The sequence below is a fragment of the Epargyreus clarus genome, unplaced genomic scaffold (assembly GCF_041222505.1).
Source record: "Epargyreus clarus isolate Ecla_fem2 unplaced genomic scaffold, WU_Ecla_fem_2.2 ptg000021l, whole genome shotgun sequence".
Classification (NCBI taxonomy): domain Eukaryota; kingdom Metazoa; phylum Arthropoda; class Insecta; order Lepidoptera; family Hesperiidae; genus Epargyreus; species Epargyreus clarus.
In genome coordinates this window covers 8291699-8319057 of record NW_027332228.1, presented here as the reverse complement: position 1 = coordinate 8319057, position 27359 = coordinate 8291699, and the positions used below count along the sequence as shown (strand labels likewise).

The 27359-nt window shown below is 32.7% G+C and overlaps 3 protein-coding genes across 5 annotated transcripts; 2 read left to right on the top strand and 1 right to left on the bottom strand.

Annotated features, from left to right (window-relative positions):
* The first annotated feature begins 2959 nt into the window (after positions 1-2959).
* On the top strand, positions 2960-16351 carry LOC140750531 (endocuticle structural glycoprotein ABD-4-like). 2 transcript variants are annotated; one of them, XM_073084090.1, is made up of 4 exons: positions 2960-3095; positions 14197-14321; positions 14905-15079; positions 15912-16351. In XM_073084090.1, exons 1-4 carry the CDS (start codon positions 3087-3089, stop codon positions 16008-16010), a joined length of 408 nt encoding a protein of 135 aa, XP_072940191.1. In that variant the 5' UTR covers positions 2960-3086; the 3' UTR covers positions 16011-16351. The 2 variants fall into 2 exon arrangements, with proteins under 2 accessions (XP_072940191.1, XP_072940192.1); XM_073084091.1 differs by having other exon boundaries at positions 14905-15083; positions 15916-16351.
* Positions 16352-17490: 1139 nt separating this feature from the next.
* On the top strand, positions 17491-26797 carry LOC140751003 (uncharacterized). Of its 2 annotated transcripts, XM_073084793.1 has the most exons (4): positions 17491-18015; positions 24921-25029; positions 25222-25398; positions 25712-26797. In XM_073084793.1, exons 1-4 carry the CDS (start codon positions 17979-17981, stop codon positions 26553-26555), a joined length of 1167 nt encoding a protein of 388 aa, XP_072940894.1. In that variant the 5' UTR covers positions 17491-17978; the 3' UTR covers positions 26556-26797. The 2 variants fall into 2 exon arrangements, with proteins under 2 accessions (XP_072940894.1, XP_072940893.1); XM_073084792.1 differs by lacking the exon at positions 17491-18015 and having other exon boundaries at positions 24653-25029.
* On the bottom strand, positions 19245-23713 carry CPR36 (cuticular protein RR-1 motif 36). Its single transcript, XM_073084794.1, has 3 exons — positions 22927-23713; positions 22328-22430; positions 19245-19732 (listed from the first exon to the last, which is right to left on the bottom strand). Exons 1-3 carry the CDS (start codon positions 23577-23579, stop codon positions 19568-19570), a joined length of 921 nt encoding a protein of 306 aa, XP_072940895.1. The 5' UTR covers positions 23580-23713; the 3' UTR covers positions 19245-19567.
* Positions 26798-27359: the final 562 nt, after the last annotated feature.

Sequence of the window (27359 nt, the reverse complement as noted above, 5' to 3'; positions counted from 1 at the left end):
ACTCTTCTTATTTGAAAACAGCAGTGCTTAACACTTTTATAAGATGCAAATAGGTGCAGCGGTAACCTCCGAAGTCGAACTACGAAGGGTTAGTTCTATAACCTTTCAAGTATTTCGTATACATATAACATAGAATAAATAAAAATAAATGTTTCTTGAGTAACAATAAGCAAGTAAGAAATAAGTTAACTTATTTTACTAATTGTCAGTGTACTTACTCATAAACCTTTGCATCAGTTAGTAGGTACTCGTAATGTGATACATATTTTCCTGTTAAATCTTTCCTTAAAAATCTTTAAAAGTTTCTATCTTATATCCTTATAAGTATGTTATTTTATAATAACCAGTGTTCATATGTAAACTCATATATTTTTATATATATGTTTGTCTGCGAAGGAAAATTTTGTAAGTGTAGGCACTGAATTTTATGGGTATTTTATGTAAATTAGAGAGGATAATGCGATAATGGAAATGTTTCTTAAACGTTAGTTTAGGAGGTATATTGAAAATAAATATAGGTATAACAAAAGGTACAGCACAAATCTGACGAAAGAACCAAAATAAGTAAATAATAGAATTTCCATGATCAAAGTCACCACCAAACAATTTTTTTTTATTCACTTTTGAGGAGTAATAACTCATTCGTGGGAACTTTAAAATAAGATCTCTATTCAAAATAGAGTATCCATCATTAAGAAGATAATTCTTTCTATCCTATTATTTGTACTCAAATCTTACAAAACAAAAAACCTTGCAAATTTTCGATTGAGCTACAATTTTGCATATTCGATGCACCTCGATGACACTGTAATTGCTACCATAGAAGCAATTTAACAACAAACTGTAGACCCGTCGAGTTTGGGCTCTCAAGATTTGTATTGAGAAGCATTACAGAAATAGGTCCCTATGTTCGAAACAAATTAAAGCGTTTAATTATACAGAATACAATGAAAGCTAATAACTTTAAATACGAATTTTATGAAATTTTACACCTATTTTAGAAAAAAGGTTTTTTTTTATACTCACACTACTAAAATACACTGAAAAATAATATTTTTTTTTCTCTGCTATTTTGACGTCGACAATTTCATTTAATGTTCATTTTAAATTGTATTTTTTGTTATTCGTTTCTATTATTTTTTTTATATTATTAACCATGGAATTCAAATGTAATAATTAATACTTAACTATTTCGTATTTTCATAACTTATCTCTTATCATCATTGACATTTTTTTATTATTAGTAACATCGACATTAAAACTGAATTAATTTTTATATCTCTATACTCTATAGAAATAAATTGGTGGTAAAAGTTATTGGTGTATAACCGTTCTTCTTAACAGTAAGCAATAAATAAATAAATAAATTTCATTATATTAAAAATTTACGAAATCTTGACTACTTTTACTGGTTAAAGGATCTTTAGAACGAACTTACACACATGTGTATACTTATAGGTGAATACTCTTTACTTTAACTGATTTACGATTTACTTACAGGTAGCTCTTTCTTTATGAAGACAACATAATAAATTTACTGTTAAACACTACTGCGTAAAGCATATAGCTTTACGCAGTAGTAAATTACCAATAACATGCGTATTTCATTTCAATACAAGCTTCCTTACTTTTCACGTACTTAGAGGTACACTGATTTAGGGATGGAAATTACACAATATGTCTTAATGTTTAGAATTTATCTTTAAATAAATTCGACAAGTCAGTAACATTCGATATTACATTGTATAAACAGATAAATAACAAAAAATAATTTGAAATGTATCTAAACAATTTTATTTGGATGAAACTTCTTATTTTAAAGCGGCTTGTGATAGCTGTTGAATAGTAAAAATCTTCACGTCTGTCACGTTAGGAAAAATCGTTATGCCCCCTGAGTGCAACATTTTATTTCTCACCCTTTTCCTATTACTTACTATTGTATGTGTTTTTCAAGACTTAAGATTCCAGCAGGCGAGCGTCGTGCGCGGCAAGTTATAATGAAGAATTACAATTTCTCATTATTGCAATTATGAAATGAAATTTAGATTTAGATTTGAGAAATGGGCACTTCAGAAGTATGTATAATGCAAACTTAGAAAAGTATGATTAAATAAAATTGTTATTTAATTAAAAGTAAATCAAGTTGTGTAACATATTACAAGTATTAAGTGTTTAGATGCGTTTAATATTCTTGTATTTCTAATTTACTATTTACTATATTTAAGAACTTCGTTCCTCGGGCTTCCCGACCGCACACGTATATTTCAATTTACATATTTAGTTAACTTACTAATAAACATTGGTTTAAACACCTAAGTAATAAAGTATGTTAAAAATGATTACTAAACAGTGTTAGACGTAAAGCGTACATAACATCTAGTGGGCTGGAGTTTTACGAGTCACTCGATGGTTACTCTATTGTAACCATGAACGATATAATGTTGCAAAAAGGGCCGAACTCTGATTAATTGCAAATATTAAAAAAAAACTCTCTAAGATAGTAACAACGTTAATAACTGTAAAAAATACGTAACAAAAATCTTATGTAATTTCATAAATTTTAATAATACGTTTAATAAAGTAAACTACTACTAATTTACTTGTCATGTTAAATTAAAATTAGAAATTACTGAGCTGCATTACATTGTCCTCATAGCTTTATCAAATAGTTTGACTATTAACCTACATCATTTCTTATGTAATTTATAACCTACTCAGGCAATAATTTAATTAATTAATTCTTAAAATTAAACATTTAAAAGTTTTACTTACATACATATATGTATAACTTATTAAATAAAACGAATGTCGTCGCGGCGTAACGAGTCGCGTCGTAATCTACACCAAGCGAATCGTTATTTCCTCTGCGTAATTTTAGCGAATTTAATTTCGCTCTAAGTACGGCCCTGTACTTTGCAGTTGTTGCAGGCTCCCCTTCTGCATGCAATGGCTAGACAAACCTGCGTCTCTATAAAAGGGACATGTGATTAGATGGCTAAGTACAATCGGCACACGCCGTCGACACCCACTACATCCCATATGGGATATCATATTTGCGGACCTTAATATTTCAAGTGATTTCCAACATGAAAACGGTAAGTTTCACAAAACTATACGATAAAATTTTCATAGGGAGTTTATATTTTTTTATAAATTTATTAAACTTATTTAAAGTGGGTAGTTTTAAAAACAAAACATTAGGTTAGATAAGTTAAACCTTTTGTTTAGTTTAGTATGTTATTCGTGTTTGTTTTTTAAAAATTGTACAGTATGTATTGCATAGAATATAGTGCGTAATTGCAGCTTAGTAATTAAAAAACTTTGATTTTAAATATTATCCAATACTATTTATTTAAAAGTACCTTATTTAATATACCATAATATAACATTCAATTACATTAATGACTAAAATATCTTATTTAACAAAAAATATTCGCAATTTCTAGTTAACTAAGTAATTATATCTATTTTTTTATTACATAATTCGGTTTTAATGTCGAATGACCGTTAAAAGACGTTTAAAAGTTTATTATTAATATATATAATGTAATATATGTTTAAGTTATAATTATATTTAAAAGGACTTTTTTAATTTTTATGTATAGGGAAATGCTTTTTCCTTATTATTCTGCGTCTTCCTTATAATTACACCTGTTTTCTTTGTCTTATGTAATAAAATTATGTTATTAATAATTGTGGTAAATGCATTATGTTATTAAAAGAGGATAGTTATTATAATAATGTCTATACCACAATAATTGTTAGCTAGATACAAACCAACATAAAGAAAATGCTTTTAAAATACAGGCATGATTACGTCTATTTTTTTAATTGTGAGACGCTAATTAAAACACTTTATTGCTATTTAAGCCCTTACAAATGAACGTGGAAATAGCTAATAAGCTAGTTTTGCCATAATCATCGCACTTAGTTTTTTGTAAGTTGTGCAGTAGATAAATTATCTTGTAGCAGGACATTGCTGCCTTTCTTCTTGTTTTTATCCCTTAATGGTTCAATTTACCATAAGAAAAAACAGTACTAGAGATCGTTCAATAGTAATAGAGAAACCTATGACCTTATACAAGATGGTCCAACTTAGTCCTCAGGGCTAATAACGCATCTGTGGTCAACTTTAAGTATAACTCCAATCCTATCTGGGATTTCTATGCAAGTTCTAAATATCTTCAGGATGAAAATAAGCTTGTGTTGCGTTTTGTAAGATTTACTTAATTTACGTGAAAGTCCGTTTCTAATCGGTTCAATATTCTAAGATTATCCAGGCGCAAACAGAGACAAAAAGTATTATTTTTATATTAAGTACATAACATAATTAACACAGATAAAATTAAGAGACATTCCAATTTTAGTTACTTTTTCGTATATTTGTGAAGTATTTGTTACATGTGATATTCAAGTTCTTTTTTGCAATATACGCATTCTTCCATTAGTTTACCTCGTAGAGCCTCAGGCTTTTTGAACCAACGTACCATCCTGTCATTATAAATCAAAATAATCACGGTAATTTGTAGTTACTAAAGTTTACAAACAACTTTGTAGACGAGCCTAACTTTGTTAATAACTTGTAGTTACGAAAGAGGCGCCGTTGTAAAACTTGAATAATATGTCATTGAATAATATGTCATTATTAACAATGAATTTTAGCATTTCATGGTCATTTTAAACCCACTATGGGTTTAAGGCAATTGCCCAGTAAACTGATGAAGTGCGTGTTGTTTGTCTTCAATCAATTTGAAAATGTTATGATAAATTTGCAATCATTTACACGTGAGATTCAAGTTGTTATCGTTCACCGTTACGTTTATAAAATAAACATAACCTCGAAATTTAGAGGAACACACGCATAGTATTATCAGTAGTAATTTTTACCATAACCTCTTATTAACTACAGAAGTTCCAGAATTTGATTCCCATTCGGGAATAGCCCAGGCACACTGTAAAAGAATCAAATTAAGTATATAAAACATATAAGATAATTTGTTTGTTCGGAATTTGTTTAAATAAAAGTGTGGCCTACAAATGAGGTTCGTTAATCATTTTCATTATTATACCTATGTTCATCTAAAAAGACCGACAAACTGGTTTTTCTCAAAAATATTGCTTGACAATGTCGGAAAATTACTCGAAAAATGTAAATTCAAATGGCCGGTTGTAAAACACGCGAATATAGGAACGGATTAAGTTGCAACTAAAAGGTTAATCAATGCCGCGGCATTCACATACTCGTAAATATAAAAAGTCTCTTCGCACATGGCTAGACACTAACATTAGTTTCTGTGGAAATGCTAGACTTAGAGATAATTACCTAGTTTGGGTGCGTACTAGAAATATTCTTGAAATCGCCATCTTTATTTAATACGTAAACCATGTTAGTTTTAATTTGAGTAGTAATTATAAAGTTGTGGGTATATAAAGAAATAAAATACGAATAGATTTATCATGTATGATATGTATTTAATTTGATGTAATGATTTGATATCATTATATCAAATTTTGGGGATTTTGGGGATGGTGTTCGCCATAGGCAGACTTCCTTACGATATTTTTTCGTGGATTAAATATTATTTTTCTTTATTAAATTTTAAATATTGTAAGTAGTTAGTTCATTGAGTTACAAAATAATAAAGTATGGAGCTAAGTTCCTGGCCCATCATGGTAATATATGTCACATATTATATACCATTAGGTTCGTAACCACACATTAGAATTTGGGTTAACTCTAAGATAAAATGCCAAATGTTTAACCTAACACTTGCCTAATAGACCTACAAAATAAATTCTTAGCAACAAGTAGGTATTTGATATCACCGTGCGGGGATCTTAGGAAGATGGCGCATAGGGCATCCGAACCGTTTGTCGCGGGTCGTTATGCAACCTCTCGTGCATTTATTGCATTCACAATACCTAACCTTTTCCAACCACCACGCTGTTTATCTTGGTGATGAGCGAAGATCGTCTGAAGGAATATTTATTGTTCGACTCGGTGGCATTAGAGGCAGGCATGTTCTTTCAATATTCAATAAGCAATGGCCTACTAGGGTTGTTATATGTGAAGATATTTGCATCTTCCAAATGTCAATATGAAGCTAAATATTTTTTATGATTTGATGTAGTAAAGAGTGGTGAATTTTGTACTCAAATAATGCTCTGATATTAAAATTCGAAAGAGTTCATTTATTTAAATATCAGTTTAATTTTGATTGTAATTCATTTCCTCTTATTTTTTATTGTTTTAACCGAAAATTCGTGAAATATTTAGTAAAACTAACGTAGAAAGTAGTATTGATAATTTTTTGTAGCATTCTAGAATGTGTGATAGATATCAAGCTAAAACATTCCTGAAACCGCTAGTTTGCTTAAAAAAAAATCACCGAAACGTCTTACGAGATAAGCGAAGCATTTTACTACATACATAAGTACATTTGCGACTACATTAGGTACATTTGTTCTTTCCTGTGTTTGTGTATATGGTTAGTGACCCAGATATTAATCAGTCACTTTTGTAACTTTGACAAGAAATAAGTGTGTGCTGAAAGTTTAAGAAAGTAATTTATAAGTGGCACGCATGCAAGCTTTTCTCACGCAACTGTGTAATTATAATTTATCTGTATTGACATCCAATTACTTATCGTTTTTTGTTATATTTTGCACAAACTTTGGACGTATTTGACACGTATACAGTATATATATTACACGCAATTTTACGTATACAGTGTATATAATCGATATACACTGTATAATAATTATGTCGTGTTCGTGGAGTATTTAATAAAAAATACAAAGAGTGTAAAGTAAACGATATTATAAATTATTACAAAATAATGTATTGTACAATGTATTGTATCGTAACATATCCTTAAAACATTTTACCTGCAATATTACTAGCCTATCTGATTTCGTTTTCCGAACGTCCTAAAAGAAGTATAGAAAAATAAATAAAAAATAAATGTATTTCATTATACATTACTTCATTATACAGTTTGTAAAACGTAGTCTCCAAATTTAGAACTTTGACATTTAAAAATAATAAATCCGAAAGAAGAACAAGAAGTCATAAATAATTTCTATCGCGGACCTAGACAATATACGACTAGTAGGTATTTAAACTGTAGTAGGTAGTAGCGCTCCAATGGTGTTAAGTGTATTGCGTCAGATTGACATAAAGACAGCTCCTAGTTAGTCAAATCATTACTAATGATTATTTATCATATATATTTCAATATTTATTAGAGTATTATGTAGGTGCTTTTTATTCTTCGTAGTTTCGTAACATTAATTCCTGTAACAAACATGGATTATTATTTTAAAAGCATTATGTTACTTTTATTTTTATCGATTAACGTATTACGAGTATGAAGGTGGTAGCACTCGCAGAGGTTCGACTCCGACAGCACCACCGCTACACCTATTTCTGCTTAATAACAGTGTTAAAAGCGGCTGTGTTGTGGTTTGAAGGGTGTGTAAGGGAGGCATACTTTTTACAGGCATTCCACCTTAATACTCAAGGGTAGTGTTGCATCTTTGTTCGACCTCGGGTAGGAATCAAATCTTATCTGGGGTTGATTACAGCTGTCCATGGGCAGCAGTAGCCACTTATCATCATGACTGCATGGTAGTCTGCTACTCTAATATTATAAAAAAATATATAATTATATTATTATTGACCAAACGATAAGAAACAAGTGTTGCAGTCCGTCTCTGTTACCGCGAGAGGCGTGCGAGCGCTTAATTAAGTGCAAATCTTTTGTTTTTGTACTTAGGACATTGTCTTTGGAGGCGACTCACAAATTCTGTGCCACGTTCCCACACCTCAATACACTTGCAAAACGACAACTTATTATGCAGATGTCTGTATGCGTAAATTATAGAGAAACCTATTTATGATTTTCCATTCAATTGTTGCCAAATAATACGGAGCGTTACTCTTCAGTTGTTTTGTGTTGAAGTCTCGAGGCTATTTTGATTTTTGGTCTTCAGTTTCTACGAGCGTAAAACATTTGAGGTCAAATAACGAGTAATCGAATGTTAAGGAATCGAGGAATTAAGAGTTAGAATAATTATAAGAAGCACCTGGAGCTTTTCCACCAAACTATTTTTATAAGTATTGGTGAATAAATACACCCTAGAATTAATTATTTATAATAAATCTAGGGTACATAATACAATGTATTATTTCAGTTTTTGTGAAAATAAGTAGAGTCAATTGTCAAATATCGAAAAAGGTGGCGCTGAATATAAAATGATCTTTAAATTTAGATAACTTGTAATACATTAATTGCTATTGAATTCCATCTAAACAGCTTTATATACTCTTATCACGGGTGAATCGCAATTTAAGGCATTTAGCGTGACGACAAGCATTAAAATTTCCGATGTAGGTGCCATAAAAGTGGAATACATAATTTTAATAGATCTAGTTACAAATATAATACAATACGGCTTTATGGGTTCCGGATCATCAGCAACCGGTTATTATCGTATGGCACATTTCCGCCCAAATTAAAATCAGGTCTAGCTAATCATCGAGTGATAATGTAGAGTATGAAATAATAATAATAATATTGAAGGTGGTGGAACCCTTTGTGGTTCGACTCTGGCGGCACCACCGCCACACCTATTTCTGCCTAATAACAGCAGTGTTACGATCTGCTGTGTCCCGGTTTGAAGGGTGTGGTAAGGGAGACAAACTTTTGCGAGGCGTTCCAGCTTAGTCCTCAGGGGTAGCGGCGCATCTGTGGCCGACCTCAGATAGGAATATCTAATTCTATCTGGGATTGATTACAGATGTCCATGGGCGGCAGCAGCCACTTGCCATCAGGTGGACTGCATGCTCGTCTGCTACTCCTATATTATAAAAGAAATCTATATATTTAATTGAATAAAATAATAACAATTATTTAATTTTATATCATGTCTCTATTGCTTCTTATTGCTGCCCCAACGGCTTGCCCTTTAACCTAAAGGTTGGCCTAATGCATATTCATTTAAGTTGCTTCAGTAAGGAATGGTGATAACGTTAACAGTATAGGTTAACTGAGGTCCTAATATTGGTCGATCTTCGTTATCAACTTTAGACACGGATTGGAGGTTTTATGTATGAAAACCATCAATTCACACTTGGTCAGTGCAGTCTACTGCATTCCTCTGATAGGATTTAGCAATTTTTAAAATATCATATTTACAAATTATTACAATTAAAATACGGAAACGCATGTGAAAAATAGTCACTAGTGGTCATGAATCCCGGAAACAATAATTATATATGTTCCTTATATTGTCGGATTATTTGTAAGTAGATACTATCATAAAGCTTAACCGGATAATAAAATATATTCATATGATATATTGCGCTTATTAAAAATAGCTAGATTATCGCATATTAATCTTAATTTTATACAAAAACAAAGTTTGAACGACTCTGTTATGAATATGTAATATATTTTTAAATAGATTCTTCTATTCCAGATTTTTAAAACCAGGATTTGTAATATGATTAAAAGGTATATAAATCTTTGACTTGTCAACCGGTAGCAGCATTACTTTGTATGCATTCAACATTACTGACCCGTGAAGGGTCGCGACCTTCGTAATATTATTCCATCGTATTGTATATAATATACGAGTCATTAAATCCTTACATATGAATAAAATAATTATAAATCGATTTAACATAATGTTATATGCGTGGATGAGTCTCCATTTGACAAGTTCTATTGATTTACAACTGACATACGCGCCGTAATTTATATCTTCGTTTGCTAAAACGGTCAATGTCGAACAAATAAAATGTCACTTAATGCAAAAAGATGAGATTGCTTCACACGTATAGCCTTTGTTAAAATCACGAATGAAGTTTATCACAATACGCGTCGTGTGTGATATTATTGTAGCTCTACATATGACAATGTATGGAGAGTTATTGAAGTATTTGAAGAAGTCGTGTTCTATTTTCAACGCTAATTCATGTATCGTTAGTAATAGTGTTTGTCTTAAATTATACACAACATTTAAAATACTTCACAAAGTTTCAGGTGCATTTGTATATGTGTTTATATAAGTGCAGTATATAAATCTTTATTGAAATCGACAGGCATTTATAAATTAACAAGCCATGAAGCAAATCTCTACTTGCAGTGAAAAAAAATGATATATAAGCATGGATCTTAATCTAAATAAATATATTGGAGTCCCATGAAATTCTGGAAATATATAAATTTACAGTAACACAGAATACAATAGTATTTTCTAATTAAATTAATTAAAAAAATAGAAGTTTTCTATCGTTTTGTGTTTAATACTTTTAACAGGATATTGATGAGATTCATTCGATAACGCGGTTTAGTGTAGATTAATTAACGTATACAGATGAGGATGAATAGGTAACTATGTTTGTACACGTGTCATCGGCATGTGAAGGTTGTATGCTGTTTGCCGGCCACTTCAGGTAATTGTTTTATCTTGCTTAGGCAATTAGCAGGCGTTGCGTATGTTAGGGAGGTAACACACGGGCGACTAAAAGGTAGTATATGAAAGATAGTTCGGGTTGGCGACTGTCGCCGTTTATTACCGGTAAAGGTATTCGGTAGAGACGCAAATCTTGAAATATATATTTTTTTTTACAATATAGGAGTAGCGGACGAGGATACAGTCCACCTGATGGTAGGTGGCTACTGCCACCCTTGGACATCTGTAATCAACCCCAGATAGTATTAGATTCCTACCTGAGTTCGGCCACAGGTGCCCGCTATCCCTGAGGACGAAGCTGGAATGCCTCGGAAAAGTATATATCTCTTACCAAACCGTTCAAACCAGACCACAGCTGCGTTTAACGCTGTTGTTAGTCGTTGAAATAGGTATGGCGGTGGTGCCGCCGGAGTCAAACCACAAAAGGTTCTACCACCTTCAAATAATCGATAGAATAAAATATATCGATATAAATATGGATCTTAATGACTCGATCTGTAATCGATAAAATCGAAAAATAGTGAAGTACGTGTACCTTTTTCTCGGCGATCTTGTCCTATTAATATATAAAATATTTAGAATTTTCGGTATATATTTTTTTTCTTATATAATAATATCGTATCGGTAATAATCTAAATTTCCATATATCGTTGCATTCCTCACCGGTGACGCTTGTGCATTACCTTCCTTATAATTATGCAAGTGTACGTACAATGTACATGACCTATTTGATTTTAATGTGTCTTTGAAACAGTTAAAGATTTGCACACCGACACTTAATCATAAATTTAGATCTCATACAATGAATTCAGTTGTTTAGTGGGTACCGGATATCAGTCTCCCTGGATTTTTTAATTTCTAGTAGCAAGAGACCCCGGGTAGTCAATAGTCACTGTCATTTTTGGATATATGTAAACAACAGGTTCAGAGTTTATAGGCCCATCATCGTGAGCCATAGGTAGTACAAAATAACGACATGAAATATAATACGAAATATAACATGAAATATAACGAAAAACGAAAATAGTTACCTATCTATTTTACAAAATAAAATCATTACTTTCTGCATTCTGAGGTGTTCCGTCCTGGCGTGAATACAATTTTGACGCCCAGGTCGACGAAATAAAAAAAAAGTGTGTGTGTGTCAGCTACGACGCACGATTGGAGTTTACTCCTTACGAATGATAATTATGATATATATCGAATAGAAAAAAAGGGTAGGTAAATGAACGCATCTGCTAAAATGATAAGAGAAACAAACATATATCTGTAATTATTCGGACTATTTATATTACTTCAATAATGCGTATTACATAAAGTATGTTACAAAATAATATAAAATAGCGCCATCTAGTGGCAAGTTTTATAAACTGTAAGTTTGCAAGTTTATCAATCTATGTATTTTGGTTCCAAATATTATAATGGTAACTTAATATAATTGTTTATATTAAAGTAAATTTTAATATAATATAATTATTTATATTTAAAACAATGTTAAACGTTTTATAACTTAAAACTTAATAATTATAATTTCTTTGCCATCTATAAAATATCCTTGTTGCAATTTACGGATGAAATTTATATGAGACTCAATAAACATGTTATTATATGTAATTTGGATTGTTTCTGAATGTTTTATAATTCTAGAATTCATTTAAAACGTATTGCTAATTTTATATAACTTATTTTGAACATAATTCATTAGCAATAATTCTGTAATAAATATTAAATAATACTGTTTTGATTTTGCCCGTTTATCGTTGATAGATGGTGCTGATCAATAATGCATCCATTTTTATAAGTTAAATTAATATATCAGTAACTTACAAAAGCCTCTTTATGTTAAAAACTTATTTTGCTAATATTATATCTTATTCAATTGCTATTTTATATGTTACTCTTCTTTAAAAACGTTCATAAAAGATTGTTAATCATATTATGGCGCCAATGTTCATATTTTTCACAGTGTTTATAAATGATCAAACCTATAACTTAATTTATGCAAAAATGTAAACAAATTAGTTAATGACGTTTTAATGTTTTATATATTGCTAATTATTTTTATTGTAATAATTACTTTCATATGGGATTTGAACTTACTGTATTTTAAATTAATAAAAGCACTCTTGATTCATATTTTGGTTTCCGTTACGCCTCAACTTTTCGTGTTACACTTGATTTTACTCCTCATAAAATTTCCGTACCGGGCCTTATAACTCAAATCGTTTCTTAAGGAGTAAACTCCAAAAAGTCTTTCACTTCCATCCCGCCGTGTGCTGGATGTGTGTTCTATGCCGAATCCACATTTGGTCCGTGACGGGCAACTGCCCACACGCGCCTTAAGTCATGAAAAAGCAACACGAATGATACTCGTATAAGAAAGAAATACATGTAGCGGCGTTGTCACCGAAATCACACAACTCACGGTAGCATTCTATAGTTTTCAACGCATTCATGATTTATTTTAAGATTCTATGTATTCACAACTTCCTTAAACAGGGTGTCATCTCTAAGTTATTTGAGTACCTGTCTCCATCTCACCTTTATATCTCCATTGCTTCCTCACAAGACCAGTTGTCTTTTAGTATTCTAACTTTTCTTCCTGGCGTTGTTACGGACGCTATAAGCATAATCATAAATTAAGTTTAAAAAATATTTTAGGAGCTAAGAGACTAAATGAAATAAACACGAACTTTGTATATTTAGCTACTAAAATGCCTGAGTATTGTAAAATTATTTTTTTCTACTGCCGGAATTTACTAGTTAAATGTCATGCGTTCATGTGAATTATTTATACCCTCTAAGATTTTGGTACAAACATGTGTAATTAATACTTAATTTTAAACTATACACACAAACATCTCGAGTTTTATTGATCGAATGCCTACCGGGTGGCAAATAGTCTGATAGGTGTAAGATTTTGTTTGCTCTGCAATCACTGTAGGCATTGCGGATTGTATTTGAGTAGGGTTGCCACGTTTATTTCGAAGGGGACTAAACTTACTTGTTTAAAAATGGAAAAAAAATATAATATTTGGAAATTTCAGGAAAAAATATAATAAAACATTTTTTCTATTTTATATGATTAGATGATTTACTATAATACAGATTGAGTAATATAGAGCTAGACACCTACATAAGTACTTTTTTCCCGTTGATTTTTTTGCCGAGCTATTCCTGTAAAAAACAGTAACCAACACTATGCAATTTGAAGGTGGTAGAACCCTTTGTGGTTCGACTCCGGCGGCACCACCGCCACACCTATTTCTACCTAATAACAGCAGTGTTAGGCGCTGCTGTGTTCCGGTTTGAAGGGTGTGGTAAGGGAGATATACTTTTCCGAGGTGTTCCAGCTTAGTCCTCAGGGGTAGCGGCGCATCTGTGGCCGACCTCAGGTGGGAATGTCTAATCCTATCTGGGGTTGATTACAGATGTCCATGGGCGGCAGTAGCCACTTACCATCAGATGGACTGTATGCTCGTCTGCTACTCCCATATTATAAAAAAATGCAACTGCGCTCGAACAAATTGCTAGATCATCTGAATTATCTCTGAAGTTAGAGTCATATGTGATACAATTTCCTAAAATATACTTAGTGCGGTATTAATATTAACATTGACTAAAGCAACTCGTACCACATCGACTAACCCTATAACTGAGATTGGTATCTGTTTGTATTGAATAATTAATGATTTCACAACTCCTTGTTTGCAGAGGGTGTTCATCTTGCTCAGCGTGGTCGCTTTAGCTGTAGCCGCTCCTCAGGGCCCAGGGGATAAGGTCATAGCGATTATCAAGCAGGACTTCGATCAGCAACCAGATGGATCTTACGTTTACAGGTAAAAGCTGGATATCTGTACGTCCTTGTTTTAAATACATTACGTTGTGCTGTATACACAATGGTGACTGATCCTGTGTCGAGCCCATTGTAAGACTTCCTATACATTTGAGAACTTTCTTAAAATAAGTTTCAGATATGTTAAACTTTGACTTGTTTAAGATTTTTTTAACTGAACAAATCGATCTAACAAGCGATACTTCTCAATTATATTTACATAATTTCCTTTCAACCTGACGAATTGTATCTAGTTTAGTTACCAATTGATGAATTTACATCTTATGCCTATTCAATCATATAACTTTTAACTCCATAACACTTAAATGTCCTAGCGCGAGTGCACAGATAACAAAACTGTAAAATTACTAAAGGTCTTTAATAAAGTAGTAAGTTATATAAAAGGCCCTTAAAAGTCTTTAATAAAGGTGTAAAGGTCTCTAACAAAGTAGTAAGTAATAAAGTAGGCGTAACTTTCGATTGAGGTTTAGTGTTTAAGAATTTTGTAAAATCTAATCTCTTCCAAAACTTTGTGTATCGATACTCATGTAACTTAATACATGATCGTTTTAATTTACACTTTACAGCTACGAAACTGAAAATGGTATAAAGGCAGACGAGACAGGCACCTTGAAGAAGGCCAGTGGACCTGACAGTAATGACGTCATCGTAGCCCAGGGAGGATTCAGCTACACAGCACCTGACGGCACTGTCATCAACCTACAATACGTCGCCGATGATGAAAATGGCTTCAAACCCGAGGCAAGTTTTTGTTTCATAATTTAGAGGCAGCAACTGATGGTAATTGGCCATCCGCCACTGGACATCTGTAATTGATGAGAGATGAGATAATGAGATTAGAATCGTATCTGAGGTCCGCTACGGGTTGCCCTGAGGGGTGGCAAAAATATAAAACGGTATGTTTTTCTTTTCTCTTTAAATACATCACCTTACAAAATAATATGGCAATTTGTTAGTTGTAAAGTTTGCTACGTAATAAACGTAATAAACTTTGACGTAGTAAACTTTGAAATAATATAATGATTTTGCAGAAAATAACATTGAATTTAATCTTACACATAAAATAACAAAAGCCAGAAAACAAAATACTTAATACAACGGCCCAATGTATGTTTATGCTAAACACAGTGGAAAGATTCCTTATAGACAGGATGCAATTTAAGTAAATGTCAAACAATATGTAGTCAATTTTATAATCATTGACACGTTTGTTTGAAATGTATATTAGGTACTTTATAACAAATATTACTATTTTAAAATATAAAAATTGGATCTTGATTCAAATGAGCTTGAGCTTGTACACAATGTACGCACGTACATAAAAAAAACATCTTTAGAGCAGTTTTTATTGACCGACCTACCAAGTAAAATATATACAAAGTTATCAAGTCGCCATTAATAAGTGCTTTGCGTATGAGCCTTCATTAACCTTTTCTTAAAACTAGAATATACTTATTATCTATATTACATAAAATTTTGAAATACTTTGCATTGTAACAGTTTCCTCAAAACACAGTTTTAGTAAAACACATTTATTACATTTAATTGTAATCGTTTCATTTTTTATTTCCAGGGAGAGCATCTGCCAACACCTCCTCCGATACCGCCAGCAATTCAGAAGGCTCTTGACTACTTGGCAACGCTACCACCGCCGCCGCCATCCAGATCTTAAGCCACTTCATGATTCAAACGACGACATGCTTCACCTACTCATACAACGCCTGCCGACGCATGTGTCGTTTTGAAAACACCCTTAGTTATACATACAATATATTTTTTTGTATATACTCATATTTGCTACACTAAAACCAGTTGTATGGAACAAACTTAGCGTGTTTACAAAACGGCACAAGCATTTTTTATACTCAAAGCATTAAAAAATCATATAAAAATGAATGCTCAACGATTGATCTGTGATAGACGACGATGTTTGCATGGACAAAAATATTAATGCTATTTATTATTTATTAAATAAATGCAAATTCAGTGCCAAAGATGCATTGCAAATGAAAATGGTATGTTTTATTGAAATTTACAAGGTAAAAAAATATTTATAAATGACGCACAAGTATTCGAAGAGTATTGATTAGCATGAGAGTTGACAAAATGTTGTCTCAAGCTGGTGTTAATAGTTGAGGTCATTTCCTATATAGACTATAATTTAACATCAAAACAATGAGTACAAAAGACGTACGATATGACGAGGTAAATAGAATCCGTGTACAATTACGTGATCGTTCAGAATAAACCGTTTTGTTGATCTATGTTTCAAGAGTGACTTATAGAACTGAGTTTCGCAGAATGGCTGACAAATTTTACGCAGTGGTAATAAATAAATTCTATCCTCAATTACCTCCAGGATAAATATTTTTTTTGTTGAAATAAGTAAATAGATATTAGAGAAACGTGAGAGACATTTATATACCCTTTGCAGCTAAATTTTATTAGTGATAAAATATGGAGAATAATGATTAAGAAAATCTATACAAACCCAGGAAATTATTTATATCAGAAATTCTAGTTTTATTGCAGTTTTAAACAAACTTTCTCAACAATAAAAGGATAGAACAATATGTATCAATTCAGCCAATTGGCAATGATTAAGACATAAAATTTATTTTTTACGGCAATAAAGAACTATAAAAATGCTTATTATACAACAACATAAAAAATATGCTTTTTATACAACCCTCCTAGAGTACCTTCAGTTATCCTCATAATTTATCAATTCGTTTTATTTCATAAGTTCATCGTAGGAGAGTCTTACGACCAACAGTTGAAAAGAGATTTAACATGTTCTCCGCACATGTCGTTTGGGTAAATACTAGATGAACAACTTAGCAGGAAGATGCTTCTGCTCTGATCTTGCAATTGTTTCCTACGTATTATTTATATAGATTAACATATTTTGTGTAATTCGACAAATAACATTTGCATTTTTTGCACATACTCGTAAATATCTAGTGGTTGACAGATATACAATCAGGGAAGGAAAATAGATTTTTTTCCTATCAAAACCTTAATCTAAAAAATCCTAAAATTACAAAGCTTTATGCGTCATATAGGTATTCTTGAAACTGTTGTTCATTCCTTGTATTTTAAAATCTTAACATGAACACAACTACCACTGTATAAGCTTCCTTTCCGTCCTTAGGAAATATAAAACCAATATTTCATTTGAAGACAGTGATTTCACGGGGTGTGACATAGACTATAAATACATGAAAGTTGTTTTTACTGTTTATGCTAGATACATCAAGGATTTCTCAAAAAAGTCGAATAATCACGTGTAGAGTACGACTGAAGCTGTGTGGCGAAACTCGATTATGATAATTCTCAAAAATCTTAGGTATATAGGTATTGCGTAAACAACTGGTAATTTTAAGCATAACTTGTCTGATGTAAACCCTCGTCATGATTTCCAAGAAAACGAAACCAGACGTACGTGCCGGTGAAAAGCAAAAGCGGTCCAGACGCTTCACTTCAGACCGACATTCTTCGAAAAACCTGTTTGTAGAAGTGAGCGTCCCAAGGTCACTGATGAGAACACCGCTAAACGGATCTTGGAGCTACTTAAACGAAGACAATCAAAATTAAAATGTTGAAACAATAGATTAGACAGATAACACTTGGAGAACATATGGTTAAAGGTGTCGAAGGCTGTGTTGACAAAAAGTGTAAGTACATATCACAGTTTGCTGGTAAAGGATGTTAATAATATTTGAGTAATTAGGTTTAAGCAAACTATTGACAAATTGACTGCTAAGATATTTGGTAACAAAAGACAAGTACCATATACAATTCTACATATACTATCAATAGCTGATCCGTTAAATATTCATTGTATTTCATTACACCTGCTTCTTCAATGGTTGAATAGAAATAATACGCACTATGTCAAATACTGTCGTCATATCCATACATACATATATGAACGTGTAGGATGTTTGATTTGATAATTTTGCATACTTTGTATCAGTTCTATGTAATTACATCTTAAGTTTTGGAAGTTACAACATTTTAATGATTATAACATTTTTCGACACTTTTATATCGGCATAGAATATTCGCGATATTTGCGTCTATTCTAGATAATATTATTCAATGCCTGTCGTAAATTGTGTTATTAATATTCTGTAAATTAATGGCAAGAAAATAAATATTTTAAATCTCAAGTTTAAACCCAACAGCTTTATTCTATAAACGTCCCATAAAATATCCATACTATCCATAAAAATAACTTACATTTATGTCATTATACATGTAATTAATGGCCGATGTCCATAAAATATTTTGCAAATAATTATAAATATTGTTTAATTTACATTAATTGCTCTTCAATAATGTCCCTTATTTTATAAGTCTTTATTGTAAACCAAATTTGTGAAAAGGTGTTAGTCACATCATTTTTAAAGTCAAGAATTCAAGATTTTAATAATTTATCATTTGTTGGATTGAAATTACTATTTAAACATTTAAAAGATTAAGAAAAACAATTAAAGATTTCTGTCATGGTCAATTGTACGTAGCATGTTCACTTGTAATCAAATCATTCGCTTTGTTAATTCTCGCGCCTGGCATAAAAACAAAAATAAAGTTATCATAAGTTGCTCATTGAATATAATCGACACAATTGCAACCCATTCTATAAATAATCTAACAAAAATAGTGTAATATCACGAATCACTTAGGTTCAATTTAATAAACCATATGCCAACACGTGAATTAGCTCTTTTTTGATTTTTTACTAAACTTCATAAATGTTATCTTAATTATATAAAAAATAATATAATTAGGTAATAAAACTAGATTTATTTCTATGGCGGTACGAAGTTTGTCGGGTTAATAAGAGTACCATTACAATAATTAATGAAATCTGAAATACAGTGTGTTAATTTCTGCAATGCATATACAATGTACATATCTGCGATATCGACTATCTGTTGCACATTGAGAGCGAAACACTATTCGTCTTAGAGTACCTGAGTAAACACCGGACATGATACACTATCTAAAAGATTTTTTTATAAACTTGCGTCATTCGCATATTTTGTCCTTACCTGCCTTACCTTATATTGGTCATCAAATCTGATAAAATCGATGATTTCATAATACGCAACTTGTGCGAGAAACTGATGACTCGTCGTTGCGTTGTCCTTTCGTTTATTAGTCAAATATTATAAATTTCCTTGTTTTCTTATTTCTAAAATATTGTATTAGTATGTATAACTAGTCTTTTGCCTGAGGTGACGGCGTCGTTTTATCAGCGATGTATTTCAGCGCTCGAGCGATGGCGGGCGGTAGGGGTGGTGGCGTGGGCAGGTGCGCGCCCACAGGCCTGTAGCCATTCTCATCAGCTGTATACGATAGATTGAAGACAGTTCCGTCTTTGTCCTAAAAATAATTATAAACATACTTTTTAATTTATTTTAAATATTCAATACATATTAATGTTTCATTATAATAATAATTGTAACCAGTTTGAGTCTGTCTGAGTTGTCTTTTTCTGATCACCTGACGACATAATTATGTATAAAATTTCATTACAATCAAGTGTAACAAACCAAATCACATCCGCATTTATAATATTAGTTAAAATAATAATAAAGGTTTTCAGATAGGAATCCTGTACTATTTGCTGTTGATGAGAAATATACACGGACTGGTAAAGACTTTACAGGACAGTGTGAACGTTATTTATGTTGCAACCTAAGAAATATATTTTGTTGCTCATTATTATGTTACATAAATTAATATTGAAGTTTATAGAAGAACTCAGAACTAATTGAATTTTATTTTATAACCTCATGGACTACAAATTGTTTAAATATTGTGGTTACGAATTGTCCCAAAAACTTTAGCAGTTAACATTATACTACAAAACCTATATTTTTAAACTTATGTATTATTATAGCAAAAAAATAGGTATATAGCATGTTATCGAAAATACAACTGGTTTAGCAGCTTCTAAAATTTTAGGTACCTATGGGTCAAGGTTAATATAGGATTAATTATTCCATGAATTGCTCTAATATACATTAAATAATGATAAGTTTTATTTTTAAATGTAATAGTATTCTCGTACTGCGTCAAACAGTCCAAAAAGTTTAAAACATGTGTACTGCATGCGTAGGAGCTTAATGAAAAATGGGACTAAATCATGATAAAATGTCGCAATAGACACAGTAAAGGCAACATATTGTTTCAGCTGGAAAATGAGTTGGAGCTAAAAGAAAGAAAGTAACAAAGTTGCTGGAGACGTACTCCTAAAAACGTTTGCCTATAAAATACATAAACGACAGAATTAAAACATAAAGTTTGTGTACAAAAAAGTCTCACTCTTTCAACTTAGAGTATTTTTAGCGGATACTAATGTTTTATGAGCGCATGTATGTTTGTATGTCTCCCTCTTTGGCAATCCCTACAGCTCCAAGGGCTTGAAGGATGTTAAAATATGAGTTGTGGTTCACTTCGTCTATAATGCGGGAGTGACATTTTTTCATATAAATATTTTTAAGCATGCGGGTTTTATGTTTTATAATAATTTTCTAGTTAATAAATACTTTTATAAAATAAAAAATATAGATTTAATTTAGGTTTATATAAATAAAGATATATATTTTTATAAATTTACGATTTACATGTTTTAAAATTTTAAAGGTGGTAGAACCCTTTGTGGTTCGACTCCGGCGGCACCACCGCCACACCTATTTCTACCTAATAACAGCAGTGTTAAGCGCTGCTGTGTTCCGGTTTGAAGGGTGTGGTAAGGGAGACAGACTTTTCCGAGGCGTTCCAGCTTAGTCCTCAGGGGTAGCGGCGCATCTGTGGCCGACCTTAGGTAGGAATATCTAATCCTATCTGGGGATGATTACAGATGTCCATGGGCGGCAGTAGCCACTTACCATCAGGTGGACTGCATGCTCGTCTGCTACTCTTATATTATAAAAAAAAAAAAAAAAATAAAATAAATGATGCGGAAATATTATTAATACGTTATTATACAAAAACCATGATAACCATTATAAAAATGAACCATTGAATTATTTTGTGTTATTGTCCATCCACATACTAATTGGAACGTATTTTGATGAAAATACTCGTATAATTAACTATCACTTGCTTAAAACGGTGAAGGAAAACATCGTGGGGAATCCTGAGATATTTATATAAACAATCACAAAGGTATGTGAAGTCAACTAATACGCACTTGGCCAGTGCGGTAGATTATGACCTAATCCCTTCTCATTCTAAGAGGAGACCCGTACCAAGCAGTGGGACAATAACGGGTTGATGACGACTCGTATATACATCTTTGAAGATGTGGTAAGACAACAGACCTGAGTTAACTACTACATATACTTTTATATTTTTGTTTCGATGATGACGAATCTTACGTGACTTCTGCCTTAAATGCTAACTTGTAACTTCTAGCCTTTGGAAAGCTATGGATTAGGAAATCCTATTCTCAGAATCCATTATCAATTGTCAACTCAGTTCAATTTAACTCAATATCTTGTGAAATAGTTTTGTTTAATAAGTCATTTGTATTTACAAATAGAGACTTAGAATATCAAAGATGCTCTTAATTTACTACTTTTTATGGATACTTATGATCAAATCAAAAAATGTAAGCTTTTGCTTCTAAGCCAAAATACATACACTAATCTAATCTAAATCCGATAACAATTGTAAACCTTTATGGGATAGATGCCTAGCCGGGGATTGAAACCGTGTTAGAAAGAAGAAACTGCCGCGACTCGTAAAGCGTCTTTGATCACTGATGCTGCGATCAGGTAAAGAGGTAAAAACATATCTGTGGCAAGCCTCAGGTAGAATCAGAATCTAATCTTATCTGGGGCTGATTACAAATGGTTAGGTTGATTGCAGCAGCCTCTTACCATCAGGTGGACTGCATAATGCTAAGAAATAGGATACCTTGAAATCAAAAAGGTATCCGAAGTAGAGGAGTATGTTGTTATAACTTACTTTGTAAGAGACGTTGCCGGATACAGCTTCACCAGTTTTCTCATCATCATAAGATTTCAGTGTACCTTTACTTGAAACTTTGGTTCCATCACCTCCCAAGTAACTGTAATGCAAACAAACATTTATGTTAATGGCTTGGCTAGATTCAATTAAAATGAAAAGGTGGAAGAACCCTCTCTGGTTCGACTCCAACGTCAATACCGCCATTTCTTATTCTGCCAATAACAACAGCGTTAAATACTACTATGTTTTGGTTTGAAGGATGTGGTAAGGGAGACATACTTTTTCGGGGCATTCCAGCTTAGTCCTCAGGGGTAGCAACGCATCTTTGACTGGTAGATAGGGATCTTATCTTATCTAGTGTTGATTAAAGATATCCATGGGCGGCTGTAGTTACTTACCATCAGGTAGACTGCAAAAAATAATAAAGCTGTTTGCATGTATCTGCTCCATTATATGAGTATATGAAAAAAATCAGGGATTCATTCAATTAATTAAACAACACTAAACAGGACCGACGCATACCGCTTAGTAAATCAAAATATAGATTTATGTTTTCTCATACATAGTTCTGAATAAAAATAATTTTGAAACCTCACCTGTAGTGAAAATTACCACTGTGTGCGTAGACAAAGTTTTTCTCTTCCACAATCTTAACACGTGGTGCAGGAGGCTCGGTTCTCTTTTTGAAATAGCTTTGTCTTGATCTTTTTGGAATTTCGGTTGATGATGAATCATCGTTTTTCACTGTATTAGTAGTTACTTGTGTAGTAGTGGTAGTAGTACTGGCTGCGACGTTATGTTCATCAATATTTGCGTTGTTTGTTGTTTGTCTTACATCCAACTTCTTACTTGTATCAGATGGCAAACGTCTTCGTGATACAAATTTTCTAGTAGTACTTTTCAAGGGAGAACTTGTGGTTTGTTTTGTTGTAGGTTCGGTGTCGTAAATTACTTCAACAGGTATTTCTAAAGTAGACGCTGTACTTGTTTTACGTAGTCTCTGTCGCCTGACAACCCTTGAACGTGTTCTGTTTTGAGGTGAACGATCATTGATGTTAAGTGACTTTTCATTCCGGACTCCCTTTTCTTCAGGTTCTGGTAGCGGAGGGTGGTTATATCTGTAACTTTCTGATCTCGCTTGAATCTGCTTAGACGACTCCTTTAAACTTCTATCGTCTTGTACATCGCCACATTGTGCACTTTGTACTAATAATATAATGCCAGGAAGGAACCAGCTCGGAATTAACATTCTGAACCACAAATATTTGTTTTAATAAACACAACAACGTGCGACTGATGCGCGTGAACTCGTAATGAAGATGAGTCAACTTAGGCTAAATCAATTTTAAATTCGTAGAACATCAAACCACCAGTCAGACGAGAATTAAACATATTATTTTATATGCATTAGGCTATATTGTTAAATTCATTACGTCAACTTTTATATATTCGATTAACGCGGAACTAAATATTTTTTTTGCATTTAGTATTCAATTACAAGGAGTGTTCTGAGGATTATAGAAATCACATTCAACGTTTTATGAAAATTAACGATTAGTATGGAGTAATATATATTATATGTCGAACGATAACGAATATTTGTTGCAAATATTTTATTGGGGTTGTATTTATGCAATCTCCTTAGCTAAGTTAGGTCTAAATTTCTTTAATAAAAGAAATTGTGAACATTGACTACATATATTTTGTCAGAATACAAAAATATGAATATATGTATGTATTCGTATACTGTAAATAACAAATTATTAATTTAACTAGTAATATTTATTAAAATTGCAAAATTAAATACATGTCAGTTGTTTTTTTAATGGAGCAGGCACTTGTGCATAAATTGTGTGTCATTTTTAAAGAAAATATGAAAGCCTCATATTAAATTACCAATAGTTAAAATTTTAATCAACTAGTAATAAACAAATATTTTAAAAATAATACAATGACTTAAATATATTGAACACAGACAAATATATAAAAACAATTTAAATGACAACTTTTACCACTGTAAAAGTAAAAAAAATGTGATTTGAGTAATGTACATTATTCTACTTATCAGGATCTGCTGCAAAGTGTAGCTATATATTGTTTCCGCCCGCCCTAAACTCTACAGTGTCTCTACGTCAATTTTCGATTGAAGCGCAGGTTTTATTACAGCATCATTGTAAAAAATATTGAAGTGAAAAATTATATTTAAACTTAACGTAGATATTTTATGTTTATTTTCTAAAACTTTGTTTGAAATCTGAAATTACACTTACACTTCAAAGTTCAAACAAGTTAGTATTCAGTAGTGCCTATCAGTTTAATTGCGAGCGATTGTCACCCTTCATATCACATTATTGACACCTCGACGATTGTGCAATTTTCTGAAGAATACATCAGTCAACTGCTAAGGTTGAAGTATTTAGCGTACGCAAAGGCTCATTCCGCTTGAAGGCGGGGGGAGGATAGTGTAAATAGATGAGTCTTACATATAAGTGGGCAAGAAGTCTGGAGTATCATTCATTAGTGATTTTCGGGAGTGAATACTTAGAAACCATGTTTTATCAAGTGGTAATATTGTGCTTCACGGCAGCAGCTGTTCTCGCGGCTCCAGCAGAGGTGCCGTTAGAGAAACAGCAGCCGACGGTGATACCGATCATATCTCAGTCGGATGAACTGGAACCTAACGGGACTTATAAATTCAGGTATGGAATTTTGTTAACAGACTGATTAGGGTAGAAATTTCGAAACAGGATTTTTCAATTACAACTCAACTTTATAATTGGTGGATTGATTATTTTATATTAATAACCGAATTGCGTTCGGTGATACTTTTTTATCTTTATTACATTTAATTTTTAACCGGATCTTTAAATAATTGAATATATTTTTTTCAGTTATGAAACAGGAAATGGTATTAAGCGCGAAGAAATTTCATATGACAAGGTAGTGCCTAAAGTAGAGGGTCGTAGTTCCAGCAACGAAGGTGGCGAGAGTGACGAGAGCGACGAAATCCACGTGCAGCAGGGGTCCTACTCTTATACAGCACCCGATGGCACTATTATCACTCTGAGGTAAATTAACATTTTCACTAAATGCAAAATTCATTCGAATGACACACGATTATGAAAAATTAAATACTTATTTTCTCTACACATTGTGTTTCTAATATATTTGTTTAAAATATATACATGTAAATAGTATAAGAATTAAGCAAAGCCATGGACTAATAACAATAAACTAAATTAATTGCCTAACAAGTTATATTTTTTTAATGAGAAATAAACCACAAAATGAACTACATAGTATGAAAAAGTTTATTTTGGTTAAATTATAGATTAACATGATTGTATTATATTATACTCATAACAATTAATTTTTCATCAGGTACATTGCTGATGAAAATGGATTCCAGGCTTTCGGAGACCACCTTCCCAGAGCTCCCGCACCAGTACAGGTTTCTTCTGGTTCAGGTGAAAAAACCGGTCGTGCCCTAAAATCGGCTGATAGTGCCGTAGCTGCTTCAGCACCGGCTGCTGCTGCCAAGCCCGAGGCCGCACCAGAACCCGCTCCAGCTGCACCTGCTCAATCATCTGCATCGGTATCTGCAACACCTACTGAATCCGAACCTACTGAAGTTGCTTCAGCGCCAGAGCAGCCTGCAACAGCCGAGGCTGAGCCAAGCAGCACTCCCGTCGCAGCTGAACCAACAACAGTTGCTGCTGAGCAACCTACTACTGCGTCTGATGCGGGCCAATCGACAACTGTAGCTGCTGACCAAGCCACTACGAATGTTGCAGTAGACGAAGCAACTACTGCTGCCGCCGCTGCTGAGCCATCGTCTACAATAGCCGCGGAAGAACCAAGCACTGTCGCTGCTGATCAACCAGCTCCTGCTGCGGCACCAGAGCAACCAGCTCCTGCTGCGGCACCAGAGCAACCAGCTCCTGCTGCGGCACCAGAGCAACCAGCCCCTGCCGTAGCTGATGAGCAATCAACCCCTGCTGCAGCTGAAGAGCAACCAGCTCCTGCCGCAGCCGATGAGCAACCAGCTCCTGCCGCAGCCGATGAGCAACCAGCACCTGCTCCAGCTGCTGAAGAACAACCAGCCCCTGCAACAACTGAGGAGCAACCAGCTCCCGCTGCAGCTGATGCTGACCAATCAGCTCCTGCCCCGACTTCCGAACAACCAGCGCCTGGAGAACCTTCCTCGACAACTGTTTCACTTTAATCAAACAGATTATCATTTGGACTATAGCTTTTAGTAAAGTATAAACACTAAGCAGTGATTCATGTTTTCATCACTATTTATTAAAATTTAATATACTTTACTGGTACGGGTGATTTATATTGCTTGAACACATTGTTTTTGACGAATGACAAAATAGTGCGATTTTGATGCAATTACTCTTGAAATCTAAGTCTTAGGTAAGTTATATTATTCACACTGCCTTCTGTAAATATTGGAGCATATATTACAATATAATATAATAAATGGAAATTTATAACCATTATATTAAGAGTTTCATTACTACCCTAATAAAAACAATTATAAACCTTGTCCGCACACTGATTGTCAGCCGTCAAGAAAATAGAAGAAAAGTAGAAAATTCCTTTCGTTACATTTAATTCAAATAACATTCAGCCTACCACAAGCAGTGATAATGCAAAATTTAGACATCTAATGAATAGGTACTTTACTAAAATAATACATTAATTTCACTACAAATGCTTATACATATTAGTACATGTATTAAGGAATAACACTAAAAAATCTATCAGTGATCTAATTATTTTAAAAACTTTTTAATTTAGCTATACTCCGACTTATGAAAAAGATTTTGTAATCTCGCTCATTAAGTCATACTTCATAGAAGGGCATTATGAAAAAATATTTTGATGTCGTTTATCCGGTATTTTGGATTTTTAATCCCTAGGGTTTAAGGGTTATTTTGGAAACCTTTGCGTTTTTAGCTGTATACAGTAACCTTTAGGTAACTTATGAAAATACGTTTCGAACTGACCTTAAATTTAC

Bases quoted from the DNA above. Each gene is read 5' to 3' on its own strand.
- CPR36 (XM_073084794.1), bottom strand. From the start codon at position 23,579: ATGTTAATTCCGAGCTGGTTCCTTCCTGGCATTATATTATTAGTACAA. The intron at 22,431-22,926 runs GTGAGGTTTCAA...TTTGCATTACAG, and splicing joins AGTGGTAATTTTCACTACAG to TTACTTGGGAGGTGATGGAA. The intron at 19,733-22,327 runs GTAAGTTATAAC...AATTATTTTTAG, and splicing joins CCGGCAACGTCTCTTACAAA to GACAAAGACGGAACTGTCTT.
- LOC140751003 (XM_073084792.1), top strand. From the start codon at position 24,803: ATGAGTCTTACATATAAGTGGGCAAGAAGTCTGGAGTATCATTCATTA. The intron at 25,030-25,221 runs GTATGGAATTTT...TATTTTTTTCAG, and splicing joins AACGGGACTTATAAATTCAG to TTATGAAACAGGAAATGGTA. The intron at 25,399-25,711 runs GTAAATTAACAT...ATTTTTCATCAG, and splicing joins GGCACTATTATCACTCTGAG to GTACATTGCTGATGAAAATG.
- LOC140750531 (XM_073084090.1), top strand. The intron at 14,322-14,904 runs GTAAAAGCTGGA...TACACTTTACAG, and splicing joins GATGGATCTTACGTTTACAG to CTACGAAACTGAAAATGGTA. The intron at 15,080-15,911 runs GCAAGTTTTTGT...TTTTATTTCCAG, and splicing joins AAAATGGCTTCAAACCCGAG to GGAGAGCATCTGCCAACACC.